Genomic DNA, 17,575 nt, shown 5'->3' on the forward strand with positions numbered 1-17,575 from the left:
TCTTTTAAGCAATGCCTCTGTTTGGGCATCCGTCCAGGCCTGCTCAACTTAGGCCCCCCCAGCTGTTTTTGAACTACAACTCCCATAATCCCCAGTGACAGTGACCCATAGCCAGGGATTATGGGAAATGTAGGCTAACAGCTGCAGGAGGGCCAAAGTTGAGCAGCCCTGGTCCAGGTCCTTCTTGGGGCAAACCACTCCTGCAGCCATGGGTGGAAGCAACCAACCTTGAAAGACTGGTGGATGGATTATTCGCTACCACTCCTATTCCCCTGAAAGCCAGGCTCAACTAAAACAAAGTGACTCTTTTTGCTTTTAAAAGTTCACCTGTTTTAGAAATGACGGGACGTCCCGCAGAGACAGCCGAGGTGGGGAATCAACTTAGCTCTGCGGCCACGGCAAGTCCCAGCAGCCACGGCGTTTTAGTCTAACATGGGCTAGCTAGAGCGCCTCGCAGCCCCACCTTTTTGGGGAGGAGTTTCGCGGGAGCTGCCAAGCTATGGCTCCCTCCCCAGGCCAATCCCCAGAAAAGGAAAGTGCTTGCAAAGCACTGAAAGTTGGAGGGATCTATTTTGGGAACCTTGGTGAGACTGCGAGCGGCAAATGCCTCCCCGTCCTGACTCCTGATGCTATGATGAGCTTACTCTGCTCTGGGTGGCGATGTGGGTGATTTTCTCTCTCCTGACGGCAGCTTCTGTCATTCCTCTGGCGCCGGCTCTCTCCGGTGAGTATCTCTCTGGGGCAGAAAGGGCAGGCAGCAGGCATTGTACTCCGCCCCAAATGTGGAGTGTCACGTGTGTCAGAGTCTAGGGAGACGTCGCCGCCGGGCATTTCCTTGTTAGTAGTGGATGGTGCGGGCGCTGTGGGGTGGGGGCAGCGAGAGGCATCTTCTTTACTGCAAGCTTTCTGCAAAGCTTTACTGCGAGTTCGAAGTCGCCAAAAAAGGAAAACACCCCCTGATGCAAGAAGTGGATTTTTTAAAACCCTGGATATAAATCAAGCAACCCTCTTAACACACATTGAAAAACCCAAATGAAGTGTTGGCGGATAGCTTGCATGGACTTCAGGGTAAATCTGGCCAATATGTGAATGCATATCCTCCAATCCGGAGGAGATGTAAACGAAAAGCACGGGTGTGAAAAAGCTCCTGGGTGGGGTGTCTTTTCCTGGAGCATTTCCAGACAGCAGGCTTCACCACGGGTCTACTGCAAGGCTTTACTGCGAGTTTGATCCCCCCCATGTAAAAAGTGGGTTTTCTTTTTTTACCTTGGACATAAACCGGGCTCTGCTCCAACGAGCAGTAAAACCCCAAATGGTGTGTGAAGCAAGTGCTCCCCAATATCTCGCATGGACTTTGGTGCAAATGTGGCCAATGTGTGAAAGCACCCCCCCCCCCATTATAAGGTAAAAGCTCCCTCTGGAAATGCTCCTGGACCTGCAAATGGAGCCAGCCTGGTGTAGTGGTTAGAGTGCTAGACTAGGACAGGGAGACATGAGTTCAAAACCCCATTCAGCCATGAGACTTGCTGGGTGACTCTGGGCCAGTCACTTCTCTCTCTCAGCCTAACCTACTTCACAGGGTTGTTGTGAGGAGAAACCTATGTATGTAGTACACCGCTCTGGGCTCCTAGAGGAAGAGTGGGATATAAAATATATATTTTTTTAAAAAATGGGGGAGCAAGGTTGGGGGGCTCTCCATCCAAAGTTCAACTGGGGGTGTGGTGGGGTGGGTTTTATAGCTGCTTCCCTCATTAATACAAAGTAATCTTATGTATGTTTAACTAAGATTTTATTCTAGGAACAACTCTGTTTTTTCTTCTCCTGTCCTACCCTTTTCTTTTCTGACTCCACCCCCACTTTACAGGATCCCCACTGGGTCAAACTTCCAAACAACAAAACATAAAGGACAACCAGATAGAATGCAACAGTGGGGCTTTGCACATCTGTGTTCTTTTAACTTGCTTTGCTGTTGGTTCCTGTGCAGTTCTAGCAACACGATGATGAGGACCATGATGAATTGCATACCTCGTCTTTGAATTGTGTTAACCTTCGTGCTAGCTTCCTGCTGAATCCAGGTGTTTGGAAAGGCTTCCTGACCCTCCAGCTGCTTTTTTGCCTGCTCCTTTCAAGCCTGGCTCACCTCACTGGCCATTGGTGTCAACTGAACGTTCCTCACGTATTCCTTCAGGAGTTTCTCCTAACTGGAAGGGACACAGTTGCTTTTCTTGTCTGCTTTCACCATTGCTGGGGGCTATCTCTTGCTGCTGTGACTAAGAGTTGTTGAAAATGCTTCATATTCCGGAGGCAGCTTGGGCTTGAGTGTCAGAGGTAAGGGGGGGATGCCTCCCCCTCCCGCTTTCCCTGGTGTGTATCTGGGGGAGATGCCCCGATTCCAAATGTTACATCCAAATGTGCTTTTGTGGTGGATGCAGATGCAGTTCCTCCCCCACCCCTCCTGTGCTGTGCAGTTTTATGGGTTGCTTGTGATGCGTTTCCTTGTGCAAAAAGGGAAGTCACATTGGGGGTCTCCTCCATCCAAAGTGCAGCCCTTTCCAATCCCCTCCTCCCCATCTTGTCTGTTCTCTACAGAAACCTCTTTTGTTTATCTCTTGCATTTTTGTGATCTGATGTACTTACAGCTGGTCAATAACCATAAGAAGTCTGTCTCAAGTTACATCCAAATGTGCAAGTTACATCCATTCAGTGGTCCCTGTCGGCAGCAGCATCCTTGCAGTGTCCCTCCCTCTCTTAAATGAAAAGCTCCAGGGTTTCCTCCTATTTCCTGTTTAGATAGAAATAGTTTAGAGATTGTTTCCTCCTTTTTCCATCCTGCAAAGACCGTCGGAGTGGTGTGCATGCATGCATGTGTATTCCTGCACTGGGAGGGGGTTGGACTAGAACAGGGATTCTCAAGGTTGGGTCCTCAGATGTTATTGGACTTCAATTCCCATAATCCCTAACAAAAGGCCACTAGGGCTGGGGATTATGGGAGTTGAAGTCCAATAACATCTGAGGACCCAACGTTGAAAATCCCTGGACTAGAAGACCACTAGGGTGCCTTCCAGTTCTAACATGCTATAACTGTATCCTCCTAGCAACCCTCTGAGGTAGGTTGTGCTGAAAGTTCATGACAGGTCAAGGTCTCCTGTTGGGGTGGGGGGAAGCACTCCAAGCATAGAAGGTCCACTGAGATGTTTAAAGTTCTGTCTTATTTGGCCTGATCCCCCAGAATGCTGACATGTCTGCCAGTACTCTGATGTTTGTTGAGGAAGCTGGGTAGTGGGCTCTAAGTGCAATGCCTATCCCTTTACTCATGGGTTGAAGTGGGGGTGGAGCAAGGAATGGACAGATGGGAGAACCCAGGTGGGTAGTTGGAGCACTGGGGTAGAGGTGGCAGTTTAGGGGGTATATGGAATGTACACAGACACAAATATATATACACGTGTGTGTGTACAGCAAGCAAACAGATATGTAAACATGTGCATGCACACCAGTCTCCATGCACACATGTGAATCCACATGCAAATCCACGTAGATCTGCACACATGCTGATATGAAAGCCCACATGCGCAAGCACACAGACACAGGCACGCATATGCAGACATGCACACAAGTAACTCGCTGGGTAGATGTATGCAAATTAAAATATTATGCCTGTTACAGTGAGTAGCATAGGGTGTGTGTGTGTGTGTAGTGGTTCTGCCATTACAAGCCTCAACATTCTGTTGCTTATAATTCTGTTATTTGTAACGAGGACTCCAGTTGAGCTAGTAACTTGAAACTTGGTGAGTGTGACCTGCTCGGTGGTTTGTGGTGTACTGCCTGTAAGCACACCTCCATTGCTCTGTTTTGTGCATGCATAGCAGCACCCAATTCCAGTGCCTCAGGTGGGGTTGGAGATTAAAAAGTTAGAGAGGTTATCCCCTGAAGTTTTACATCCCAATCGGGAAAACCCTGTAAAAGGCCAAAACTTTCCCTGCAACAACTAAATTTGTGTACCAGGATCAGAGGCGTAACTAGGGAAAACGGAGCCCGGGGCAAGCACTGAAATTGCGCCCCCCCCCCCCCATACTGTGCATACATAACACGTTTGCCCACCATAAGCAGATTCCTACATCAGATGCCAACATGCAGTATATACTTCTATGTTGTGGGGGACGAGAGCTGGTCTTGTGGTAGCAAGCATGACTGGTCCCCTTAGCTAAGCAGGGTCCACCCTGGTTTGCATTTGAATGGGAGACTAGAAGTGTGAGCACTGGAAGATATTCCCCTCAGGAGATGGAGCCACTCTGGGAAGAGCATCTAGGTCCCAAGTTCCCTCCATGGCAGCATCTCCAAGATAGGGCTGCAAGAGACTCCTGCCTGCAACCTTGGAGAAGCCGCTGCCAGACTGGGTAGACAATACTGAGCTAGATAGACCAATGGTCTGACTCAGTATATGGCAGCTTCCTATGTTCCTAAATACTACTGCAGCACACACACAAGACACCTGTCCCATCCTGACACTCAGCCAACTTCCATAATCAAGATCCTACACACACACACACACACCCAGAGGCGTAACTAGGGAAAATGGCACCTAGGACAAGCACTGAAATTGCACCCCCCACCCCACCCCACCCCACCCCACCCAAACATCTGACACGCATCTTTCAGAAAACTTGTCTTTTACCATAATATTACCTCACACTGCCAGAACATTTAAAACTAGCTTTCATTTCTGAACAATAATGCATTTCCCCATAGAAACCTCAAATATACACTTGCATAGGTGAAAAATCAAGAGAAAATCAAGTTGAAAGCCTTACCAGTACAAATGAACTAAAAGGAGTGGAGTGAGTTTTCCACTGCTTCTGAATCCTCATTGAGTTCAGAGGGCAGAACACTTACTTTGGTAGCAAGACAGTAAGGTCTTAGGACAAAACGCTGCACAGGACTCAAAGCTGCCTAAAAGCTATACTGGCTGACTAGGAAGTCCTTCCACTGAGAACAATGACACTTAATTTAAGGTAATTTTAAGTTAAATGTATGAGGTGCTGATTTTGTGTGTTGGGATGGAGTGTCTACCAGTTCTGAATGTTATGAGCCCTTCAGTGTCCTGGTAGGTATGGGGAAGTAAGAATTTTGGAATATAGGAGACCAAGCCACAAACTCACACAGCTACTATTACAGCGAATATTTATATACAATTGTTCAATCAACATTCTCAAAATGGTTTACATAGAAAAACAAATACTAGATAAACAGATGATTCTCTGTCTTCAAAGGGCTCACACTCTAAAAAGAAACGTGGTAGACACCAGCAACAGCCACTGGACAGATACTATGCTGGCGCTGGATAGGGTCAGATGCACTCCCCATGCTAAATATATAGAGAATCACAACTTTTAAGGATGCTCAGTTAGTTAGTGGGGTCTCTTAGAATGTATATATTCAGGATTTTGTATACTATTGGATAGCAGTCTCATACAAATTTAGAAGAAAAAAATGGAGTAAGCCTGCAGGAACAAGCAAACATATTTACCTGAATCTAAAAATAGTTTTTTTCCAAGTCTGCTGTTAGAAATTGGGGGGTTGTCTTAACTTTAGAACCATCTTTTATATGAATCAATATGACAATGTGATTTTTTGGTGGGGAAAGTGTTTTCAGATTTCTGCATACATGAAGTAGGAAGGTGATAGAGTAAAGGAGGACTTTATTAGAAAATTGTCTCTCCATTGGAAAAAACAAAGTAAACACATATACCAGAAGCAGCACTCACTGTATGGGAAGCCAGAAAAGTTTAACCCTGCCCCACTCCCAATAAAGTTTACTTTTTCCAGGAATCTTTCAGCCATACCCCAAGAGCAATTTAATGCTTCAAATGAAGAACAGGGAGGACATTTGCTTTGCAAATAGGACAATGCATGCTTGCTACTACAGTAACAAGACCAGCAACTTATCAAAAACTAAAGCCATTACAGTCAAGTCAAGACAAGAGGATTTTTAAAAACACACAGACCACCAGATTAGAGCTATAAGTAGCCTATAAGCAGTCTTCAAAGTAAACTCAACACACCAGCAAGTACATCATACACACACAAACGGAGTCTTCAACAAGTATATGTGTGGTGGCAGATCTCTCTCTCTCTCACACACACACAACAGTTAGGTGTTTTGTTCTATTTTTTTACGTTTCTTGAAGATGAAGCAAGGGAGACTTCAGCTAGTTTGCAAGACATTTCCATTCAGCTCCGCTCCTGGCGTTAGTCAAATACAGAGTGACCAGGAACTCAAGAATGCAGCAGGGGACCAATTAGGCTCCTTCTCCTGCTTGGAGGGCATGTCTGGCAGCAAAATCGTAGATGCTTCCCCCACCACCAAGCAGAGACTAGTTAACCCTTTTCTTATTCTGAGAGCTTCTGAGGCAGAGGGAAGCTCCAAGCAACGCAAAGTTAAGCAGCAGCAGGAAAGGAGGCGAGGCTGGCGGCGGTGGCAAATAAAGGGTGGGGGAAAGAAGGAAAAAAGATCAGCAGCAGCAGCAAAAGCCATTGCTCTGGTCTGCGAGTCTTCATTTCCTTTTTCCCGCCCAGCAGCAGAGAGAAAGGCAGAGGCGAGGGTGGTGGAGAGCACGTGCGAGCAGCCCGCTTGAGCTAGGGAGCAAATTCTTCCAGCTCTTCTTTTGTGTCGTCTGTCGTGGTTCAGAAGGGGGGAAAGCCAGGGGGCAAGAGCTAGCCAGGCAGGCAGCAAGCGAGGCAGGCAGGGGGAAGGGAAAGAAACTTGTTGCAGGCGGGGCACGCGGGACACACACGGCGATGAGATATCAGGGCAGCAGCAGTCAGTTTACTTACAGTTACTTACTTTGACTCACTGGGATTCAATCAAGACGAATGCAACAGCCAGCACAGGGCAGGCAGTGTAGTGGTGGTGGGCAAAAGCAGCACGAAGCACCAAACAGCACACGACGACGCGAAGGCCCAGCTGCAGTTGCTGCTAGTAGTCATGTGGTCATGGTGCAGGCATGCGCAGCTGCCTGCCACCCGTCCAGACGCAGAGATCTTGCAACGAGTGCGCTGGCTTGCCCTGCGTCTGTGTGAGTGAGGTGGTGGTGTGGGCGCCGCCTGCTCCGGTCCTGCGCGGCAGCAGTGAGCAGCGGGCCCGCCTGGTGGTGCCCCACCGCTGATGGAATGGGGGGGGTAATTTTTTTTTTTAAAAATTATTTTTTTTTACAAAAAAAATTTGGGGTGGGGGTGGGGCAGGCATTTTGGCGCCCCCTTCAGGTGGCGCCTGGGGCACGTGCCCCCCCTGCCCCCCTATCGTTACGCCCCTGACCAGGATGCTGCCCATGAAAGGTCAAAACTATGTTGGGTTGCCATATTCTGGCTCTCCAAATCTGTGCACCCTAATTTGCATATTATGCTAACTGGGCAAAGAGGCACCTTTTAACGTGGTGATTCTCTTTATTTAGCAGGGGGAGCGTAACTGGCCCTCTCCACCCCCAGCACAGGACCTCCAGTGACTGTTGCTGGTGTCTGTCTTACGTTTCTTTTTAGATTGTGAGCCCTTTGGGGACAGGGACCCATTTTGTTTATCTTATTTATTTGTTGTTTCTCTGTCTGAGCCTGGGCCATTTTTGGAAGGGTGGTATAGAAATCGAAATAAATAAATAAATAAATAAATAAATAAATAAATATTATTTAAATTGGCTTCCAAGTGATTTGCATATTATGCAAATTAGCAGATGCATTTTCCAGTTGACTTGTATTTGCTCTGGATATCTACCAACAATAGTTGGGGAAAATATCTTTGCCTGACTATTCTCCTTGACATATCAACAGCAGCTTAGAACAACAACAATAAAAAATGCACAGGTTTTTAATTAAGGCAGCAATTCTGTACACACTTATTTGAGATACCCGTATTTTATGGACTATAAGACGCTACAGACTATAGGACGCACCTTAATTTTAATCCAGTTTTTCAGAGTTTTAACATATTGAACTGTTATCAAAACTGTACCGAAAAGTCCTGCTAGCTCCAGGAAAGGACTCTCAGCCTTGCTTCAGTTTGTTCTCCTTTCTTCTTGCCTCAGATAAGTCCTCTTTCAATTGCTCCTACTCCACTCCTTGTTTTCTCTTCAACCTCACTTCTGACCCTATTAAAAAAAAAACCCTCTTTCATTTTCGAGCTCTCCTTCTCCTCACCAGTATGCACATACCAGAGGAGGGAGCGGCCACCACTTCGGCTTTCCTAATTCTTTGCACTTTCTTCAGCTGAACATGTTTGCGGAAAGGCAGCTGAACATGCTTGCAGAAAGTAAAACAGGACGGAGAGCTGATAACAATGGTGTTGCTGGTGATGATGTAAAACTTGCACGATCGGGGAGGATCGGGGAGGAGGAGGAGTCCACGGCCCAAGCGGCAGAGGGTGAGCTAGAGGGTCATCCCCAACCCCCTCCTTTAGCATCGGTACAGGCTTTGCCGGGGGATAGCCCCCCCCCTCGAACCTGTTGGGCAGGCTTACGAGTAAAAGACGCACCTGAATTTTAGTGGATATTTTTCAAGGAAAAAAGTGCATCTTATAGTCCATAAAATACGGTAAAATCTGATTGAAATCAGTGCTTGCTTCTAAGTAGGCATGTGTAGAATCCTTAAAGCCAGTCCTTAAACATGACAATACACATCCTAGAAAGTAGGCAGTGATCTACATAAAAAGCAAGCTATCCTCTCAACTGCCTGATAAGAGATCTCCTGATGATAAAAGACAAAGGCAACATCAGGGGATTACTGTACTGAAAGCTGCATGGCACACAGAAGAAGCTCTGCAGAGATTTCTCAGGTTCCTTTCCATTCTGCCGGTAAAATCCGGACAAATCCGACGGCACATTTGGAATCAGGATAAAATATGGGTGACTTCAGCAGCTGGGGGGAGGAGCCAGAATTTGGGGGCCTACCCAAAATTCCAGTTGACATGGCAACCCTTAAACCCTGGCAGCTGAACTTGCAATATCTGTGTGCTTCCTGTATTATGTTGACTGGTAGCGGCCCTCAGGCATTCTGTGTATACATACATAAAATATGTAAAATTCTCTGTATTAATCCAGCCATGTTTTCAGCAAGGGACAACTTCCCCCGCCACAGACATGAATGATAAAAAGTCCTTTGCAATGAGCCAATTGTAACTAAATTTCAGAGGGAAAAGGTGAAATGTTGAGAGCTTATGTAAACAAAGATCAGAGAATTTGGAGTAAATGCTGCAACCACGAAATGCGATTTGGGTAGGGTTGCCATATTCTGGCTTTCCAAATCCAGGTGCCTAATTTGCATATTATGTAAATTGGCTCAGAAATAATCTTTGAGCAGAATAGTGATTGCACGTTTGCTCCATAACGCTGGTTCTACATGGGCTAGAGCTTAGCTTTTTATCTTTTTTTTAAAAATGAAAGCTGAAATCCAGGTGAATCCAGGTGGGCTAAGCAATCTGGGCGAGATGCTTAAAATCTGGGTGAAACCTGGAATTCTGGGGGGTGGGAGGATGGCCTTTTAAGAGGTGGCAGGGTAAGGAGAGGAGGAGGATGCAGGGCCTCCTGGAAGGGTCAGACTGGGTCTTTTCTTGCTCTCTTCCTTCCTCACCCTCCCTGTGCCCACCTCTCCTGCCCACTAGTGTAGTGATGTTGGCGGTAGCCCATGGCTACATTTCTGCTGGCAACCTCCATCATAAGAACATAAGAACAGCCCTGCTGGATCAGGCCCAAGATCCATCTAGTCCAGCATCCTGTTTCACACAGTGGCCCACCAGATGCCGCTGGAAGCCAAAGGCAGGAGTTGAGGGCATGCCCTCTCTCCTGCCATTACTCCCCTGCAACTGGTACTCAGAGGCACCTTGCCCTTGAGGCTGGAGGTTGCCCACAGCCCTCCGACTAGTAGCCATTGATGGACCTCTCCTCCATTAAGTCATCCAAACCCCTCTTAAAGCCATCCAGGTTGTTGGCTGTCACCACGTCCTGTGGCAGAGAGTTCCAAAAGTGGATCACGCATTGTGTGAAAAAGTACCTCCGTTTGCTGGTCCTAGATCTCCTGGCAATAAATTTCATGGAGTGACCCCTGGTTCTAGTGTTGTGTGAGAGGGAAAAGAATCTCTCTCTCTCCACTTTCTCCACACCATGCATAATTTTATAGACCTCTATCATGTCTCCCCGCAGTCATCTTTTTTCTAAACTAAAAAGCCCCAGGTCTAGTCTTGCCTCATAAGAAAGGTGCTCTAGGCCCCCTGCTTGCCCTCTTCTGTACCTTCTCCAGTTCAACAATGTCCTTTTAAAGATGTGGTGACCAGAATTGTACGCAGTACTCCAAGTGTGTTCGCGCCATAGTTTTGTATAAGGGCATTATCATGTTAGCCGTTTTATTTTCAATCCCCTCTGTAATGATCCCTAGCATGGAATTTGCCTTTTTCACAGTTGCTGCCATTGAGTCGACAGTTTCAACGAGCTGTCCACCACGACCCCAAGATCCCTCTCCTGGTCCGTCACCGACAGCTCGGATCCCATCAGCATATACTTGAAGTTGGGGTTTTTCATCCCAATGTGCATCACTTTACACTTGCTAACATTGAACCGCATTTGCCATTTTGTCGCCCACTCCCCCAGTTTGGAGAGATCCTTTTGGAGCTGCTCACAATACGTTTTGGATTTCACTACCCAGAAGAGTTTGGTATCATCTGCAAATTTGTCCACATCGCTGCTTACCCCTGCTTCTAGATCATTGATGAATAAATTAAAAAGGACCGGGCCCAGTACAGATCCCTGGAGGACCCCACTTCTTACTTCCCTCCATTGTGAAAACTCTCCATTTATACCTACCCTCTGTTTCCTCTCTTTCAACCAGTTAGCAATCCACACATGTACTTGTCCCTTTATCCCATGACAGCTAAGTTTCCTCAGGAGTCTTTGATGAGGAACTTTGTCAAAAGCTTTTTGGAAGTCCAGGTAGATTATGTCAACTGGATCACCTTGATCCACACACTCGTTGACACTCTCAAAGAACCCCAAAAGGTTGGTGAGGCAAGATTGACCTTTGCGGAAGCCATGCTGGCTCACTCCCAGCAGGGCCTGTTCTTCTAGGTGCTTTACAATTTTATCCTTGAGGATGCTTTCCATCAATTTGCCTGGAATGGACGTTAGGCTAACTGGCCTGTAATTTCCCGGGTAGCCCCTGGATCCCTTTTTGAAAATCGGTGTTACATTTGCTACTCTCCAGTCCTCTGGTACAGAGCCCGATTTCATGGATAAGTTATATATTTTAGCAAGGAGGTCGACAATTTCACATTTGAGTTCTTTGAAGACTCTTGGATGGATGCCATCCGGCCCTGGTGATTTGTTAGCTTTCAGTTTTTCCAGAAAGTTTAGAACATCACCCCTTGTCACTTCTATCTGACTCAGTTCTTTAGCCTCCATCCCTAAAAAGCCTGGTTCAGGAACAGGTATATGCTCAGTATCCTCTGCCGTGAAGACAGATGCAAAGAACTCATTCAGCTTCTCTGCAACCTCCATATCCTCCTTAATAATCCCTTTCACTCCCTCATTGTCTAATGGTCCAACTGCATCCCTGGCAGGTTTCCTGCTTCTGATGTACTTAAAGAAGTTTTTGTTATTCCCCTTGATACTTTTAGCTAAATGTTCTTCAGACTCTCTTTTTGCCTCCCTTATTGTCACCTTGCATTTCTTTTGTCAGAGTTTGTGTTCCTTTCTGTTCTCTTCGTTTGGAAAGGCCTTCCAATTTCAGAAGGAAGTCTTCTTCCCTTTTATGGCTTCCTTGACTGTACCTGTTAGCCATGCTGGCATCCTCCTGGACTTAGTGGTACCTTTCCTCCTTTTGGGTATACAATCTAACTGGGCTTCTAGTATTGTGGTTTTGAGTAAACTCCATGCACTCTGGAGCGAAGTGACTCTCCTGATTTTCCCCCTCAGCTTTCTTTTCACCATACTCCTCATTTTGGAGAAGTTTCCTCTTCTGACATTCAAAATGTCTGTGTTAGACATCCTTGGTGATTCTCTCCCGGCATGTATGCTGAATTTGATGGCACTGTGGTCACTGTTCCCTAAAGGGTCGATGACACTGACATCACGCACCAGGTCCTGGGTGTCACTCAGAATTAGAACCAAGGTCGCCTTCTCTCTGGTCGGTTCCATGACCAACTGTTCTAGGGCACAGTCATTTAGCGTATCTAGAAATTTGACCTCTTTGTCCTGACTTGAATGTGAATTTACCTAGTCTATGTGTGGGTAGTTGAAATCACCCATAATTACAGCCCTGCCTCTCCTTGACGCCTCCCTGATTTCCTCCTGCAACTCCCAGTCACTGTCGGCATTTTGATCTGGAGGGCGATAGCAAGTCCCCAGTAGCATGTTCCCTTTCCGGCCTTGTATAGTCACCCACAGGGTTTCTGTGGAGGACTCCAGTCCACCTAGGTTTTCTAGCTTGTTAGATTCTATCCCTTCTTTAACATACAGTGCTACCGCTCCTCCAAGGCGCCCCTCCCTGTCCTTTCTATAGAGTTTATACCCAGGGATAACAGTGTCCCACTGGTTCTCACTGTTCCACCATGTTTCTGTTATGCCCACTACATCTATTTCTGTGTTAGCAACCAAGCACTCCAGCTCACCCATCTTGGCTTGGAGGCTTCTGGCATTGACCTATAAGCACCTATACACTGAATCTCTCCCCTGATGTATGCTATTCTTTTGACTCTTTGACCCACTGGCACAGGCTCCCGTCTGCTCTTTATGCAGTTCTCCTCTTTCCCCTTCTGTTTTATCTGAATTCTTTGCAGCCTCACACTTTAAAGAATGGCTTTCCCATCGGCTGTTCCCCAGGTGTCATTGTAAAAGCTGCTCTGCAACCTTTTTGATTTTAAGCGCCAGCAGTCTGGTTCCATCTTAGTTCAAGTGCAGCCCGTCTCTTTTGTACAGGCCTTGCTTGCCCCAAAATGTGGCCCAGTGCCTAACAAATCGAAACCTCTCCTCCCGGCACCAACGTCTCATCAATTCATTGAGATCCCTCAGCTCTGCCTGTCTCACTGAACCTGCTCATGGAACAGGTAGCATTTCTGAGAATGCTACCTTGGGGGTCCTGGACTTCAAAATGCTACCTATCAGCCTAAATTTGGCTTCCAGGACCTCCCGACTGCATTTCCCCACATCGTTGGTGCCGACGTGCACCACGACAGCTGTCTCCTCCCCAGCACTGCCTAGGAGCCTGTCTAGATGCTGAGTAATGTCCGCAACCTTCGCACCAGGCAGGCAAGTCACCGTGCAGTCAACACGCGGGTCACAAACCCATATCTCTATCCCCCTAATGATCGAATCACCCACTACAAGGAGGCTCCCACCCCCCAGAGGAGTATCCCCTGTGCGAGAGGATATGGGCTCATCATTCACGGAAGGGGTCCCTTCTAAAGGAGCATTTCCCTCTTCCTCAGACCAATGTCCTCCTTGCCCAAGACCTTCATTCTCCCTGACAGCAGAGGAGCTACCAGCCCTGGAGTGGGATGCCTCTATCACTTCCCTGAAGGTCTCGTCCACATGCCTCTCTGTCTCTCTGAGCTTCTCCTGATCCGCCACCTTAGTCTCCAGGGAACGGATTTGTTCCCTGAGAGCCAGGAGCTCCTTGCACCGAGCACACCCCCATGACTTCTGCCCATGGGGCAAATAGTCGTACATGTGGCACTCTGTGCAATACACTGGGAAGTGCCCCTTCCCCTGCTAACCTTCTATCTTCATGGTGTTTTTGTTGGCTGTTTACAGTATTTAGGGAGCTTATTGTCCGTTTATTAGATAGTTTATTAGGATAGGTCTCAGCTGTAATGGTCAACTATTTAACTGTCCAAACAGTCTTTCCCAAGTATATGAGGGAGGGATTTGTACTTACGTTCTCTTCTCCACCAGGCTCCTTGTGATCACAGGGGCTTGTTCCAGGCTCCCCCGCACACTTCCCACTAAACTCCTGCAAAACTCCTACGTCCTGTTTGCTATCCCTGTTCGCTATGCTCTTGGGCCTTCACTTCATATGTAGAGTAGCCTTCCAACTGTCACACAGGATGTGAGTCAAAGGAAAGGAATGTGGGGCCTCTCCCAGCCCTAGCTGACTCCACCCCCACGAAGCAGCCACTAAGTAAACACTGCCTTTAGGTAACCCTAAGAACTCCTAGCCCTGTGATATCGTAACCCTAACAAGTAACACACAGAGAGACAGAGAGACTAAGACCTACCCCTTAAAGAGAAACAGCCCCTGCCTCTTCCTGTTAGTTTCATCCTCTGTTAATTTCATCCTCATCCTATCACTTGCCTGCCTCCCCTCCACAGCAGCTCTTTGCCACTGGTGATGAGGATGGTGGAGTGTGCAGCTGAGTGGGGGCCATGGAGGTGGGTAGGCGGGCAGTACAATGTTGCTCCTGGCTACACTGAACAGCCTGTGTTCTCTGCACATGGTCACCCAATGATAGATCTGCTCCTTGGAATGGCTGGCCCTGAAGAATGCTCTGGCCTCTCGTTCTCCTCTCCCAGGGGTGTAACTATAACAGGGCAAGGGGAGACAGTTGTCTGGGGGCCCACTGCCTTGGGGGGCCCCCCCAGAGGCAAGTCACATGACTGACTCCCCCAGCCGTGCACCCGCCCGGGCTTCCTTCAATTGTATTCAACCTCTGAAATTGATGTGAGAGTTAAGACCTGGAGCTACCAGAACAGTGTGTCTTTCTCTAGTACCATTAAATGACTTGCATCGTCCACAATTTACAAAACCTTTTAATAAATAATTTAGGATGACGTTCTATTGTGGCACATAGAAGATATATATAACTATGCCTCATTTAAGATTTCTTTACTTCATGAGCTGAGCTTCAGTGAGGGAGGGACCCATTTTAAAATTTTGTCTCTGGGCCTACTCCAACCTTGCTACGTCCCTGTCCCCTTCCCTTTCCTCCTGGGGGCTGCAGAAATGCATCCCTACTTCTCACACTTTGCCATACTGCACTCCATTCCCTACAATTGCCTCTGAAGGCTGTTTCCTCCCCTCCAATTCTCCCTCTCAGCTCCCATGACCACTTTGCCCTCCCCACCTCCTCCCTCTCTTATTATGCCCCCCTCTTTGGTCTCCTGCTTCCCCTCCCCCCGCCATCTCCTGCCCATGGTATTTTGTCTATTTATAGATAAGGAACTCCCTACCCCAATTCTCATGCAGACATCTCTTGGAGCTTTCTAAATGGGTGTTGGGGGTGCTAGAGGGTGATGATAGGAATTTTGAATGACAGTAGTTTGAGGATAGTATTGGGGGTTCCTAGTCTGTAGCGCCCCCCCCCCGCAATAACTCTGTCCTCCTCTCTTCCTTTCCAGGCTCCTCTTGGCACTCTCTACACCATCTTTACCTGGGGGTGTCAGAACCCATTCAGGCTCTGCCCTTGTTCACTCAGCTGGGCTATGTGGACGACCAACTCATCACTTACTATAACGACAGCACAAGGAGGGTTCAGCCTAGGGTCCCCTGGATGGAGAAAGCTGAGGATGCCCAGTTCTGGGAGTGGGAGACCCATTTTGCCAAGGATGCTGAGTTTTTTTTCCAGTTAGCTCTTCCAACCCTGCAGGATCGCTACAACCAGAGTGGAGGTGCGTGGAGGGAAGAGTGGCATGGGTTTGCTCCCCAACCAATCGTTCTCTCTCCCAGGGACAGAAGGTGGGGCAATGCAAGTGCTGGCAGGGAGGGAAAGGGGAGTTTCTTAAGAACATAAGAGCAGCCGTGCTGGAGCAGGCCCAAGGCCCATCTAGTCCAGCATCCTGTTCCGCAGAGTGGCCCACCAGTTGCCACTGGAAGCCTAAAGGCAGGAGTTGAGGGCATTCTTCCAGGAAATAAGCCTCCCCCCTTCAGTTGGACTGCAGCCATATGGGAGTGGGGAGGAAAGAAAGGCTTCTGGTTGCCTCCCTTTTGTGGCCCCAGAGGAAAGGTCAAGAGCAGACCTTGTGAACTGAGAGAGAGGAGGCAACAGTTCCACTCACGGTAAGTTCTGCGAGACATGCAAGCCAAGTTCTGGGAGATATATCCATTACTCTCCCTTTTCGCTCCCCCAGGGATGAAGTGGGAAGTACTTTTAGAACAAGTGGGAAGTGGAGGAGACTAGCATCATGCCAAGACACATGTTAGGAGGACAAGCATCTCCCTTCACTTCACTGTACCCCATCTATAACTGTTCTTGAGCCAGATAACCCCCTACACAAATGTACATGAATGTCCCCACTGAAGTAACATTTACATTATAGGAATTTTTTCCCGTGTGTGTGTGTGTGTGTGTGTGTGTGTGTGTGTGTGTTCTCCTGCAGTAGTATTTGAATGAAAGTATGTTAGCACAAATTGAAATATTGACTAAAAATCCCCAACATGCTTTCTTTGCGATCCACTCAATTTTATCACTGTGTTAAGTTTCCTCACTCCCATATTTTAATTCAATCATCCCAAAACCTTCAGGTTAGGATGCTTTACTTTCCCACTCAGGCTCTAAAAAGTGTGGACGTTCAAGTCAAGATGCTCACCTTGGCTTCTGTGCCATATAACCTGTAAACACCTTGTATAGTCTCATGTTATGCTGTATTAGAAATGAGGCTGCATGCATGCACGAGTAGGGATGGGCACGAACCTGTTCCATGTTCCATTTAAGGAATGCCAAACAGATTCGGAACCCCCATGTTTGAACTGGTTCGAACGTGGGGCAGGGGTGACTTTAAGGCATGGGGAGGGTGCTTTTACCTCTCCCAATGTGTTTCCCCTCTGGCGCTGCTGTAAAAAATGTTGGAAGTTAAAGGACTTTGCGCTGTCTCTTTGCCTCAGACAGTGGAGGACAGATTAGTAAGTCAGAGGGCTAGAGAGTCAAGACATTGGTCATCCCTTCTCCACTGCTCTGATGCTATCCCTTTGAAATGTAGATTGCTACTCTTAGGGATTCAACTTCCTCTTCCTCTCTCTCTTCCCTACCTGGCCGCCTACCTTGCAACATGGCAAGCCTCTCTCCCTGCACCATATGTGCAGAGAGGATGCAGAATCCATCTGCATCCAGCTAGCTAGCTAGATTAGAGATCCTAACTCCTCACTTTCCTATCTAGAATGGAGTTCCTTAATAAATGCTTTTTATATTGATTTGAAACTATGAATTGGCTCCAAGTTACTTTACTCTCAGCACACACGCATGCCTAACTATTTCCGCTGTGTTGTGCCTCTGTGCACTCTGCTATAATGAGAAAGGGATTCTCTCACCACAGAGAATTTCCAACAGGTTATACACCCCCTCTTTAAACTGAAAAGAAGAGGGGGTGTTGGAAGTCCTTTAACTTCCAACAAAAAATGCTGGTGCGGGGAGGCTGTATTCCCTCTTGCCGCCTTGGTCAGCGTAAAATTGGAAGTGGAGCACGCACGGGTGCCTGCCACACACGTGCGCACGGCCACTTCTAGTTTTATACTGCCCTGCACCAGCATCTTTTAGTGATGCGCTGGAGGGGGAAATGGGGAGGTAAGAGCACCCTCCCTGTGCCTTAAAAGTCACCCCCCAGCCTCCCAGGTG

General features: G+C 47.6%; 1 protein-coding gene across 4 annotated transcripts in view; it reads left to right on the forward strand.

The window, feature by feature from the left end:
- The first annotated feature begins 274 nt into the window (after positions 1–274).
- The window catches only part of LOC128343375 (major histocompatibility complex class I-related gene protein-like), a 45,051-nt gene continuing 27,750 nt past the window's right edge, over positions 275–17,575 (forward strand). For 2 of the 4 annotated variants that reach the window (XM_053292354.1, XM_053292353.1), the window contains exons 1-2: positions 275–724; positions 15,366–15,635. In XM_053292354.1, coding sequence (XP_053148329.1) covers positions 661–724; positions 15,366–15,635 — 334 coding nt within the window. In that variant the 5' untranslated portion in view covers positions 275–660. Of the gene's footprint in view, positions 725–1,864; positions 2,365–15,365; positions 15,636–17,575 lie in introns of all 4 variants that reach the window. The other 2 variants (XM_053292355.1, XM_053292357.1) reach the window with 2 other exon arrangements.

The sequence above is a fragment of the Hemicordylus capensis genome, chromosome 2 (genome assembly GCF_027244095.1).
Source record: "Hemicordylus capensis ecotype Gifberg chromosome 2, rHemCap1.1.pri, whole genome shotgun sequence".
In the NCBI taxonomy this organism is placed as follows: domain Eukaryota; kingdom Metazoa; phylum Chordata; class Lepidosauria; order Squamata; family Cordylidae; genus Hemicordylus; species Hemicordylus capensis.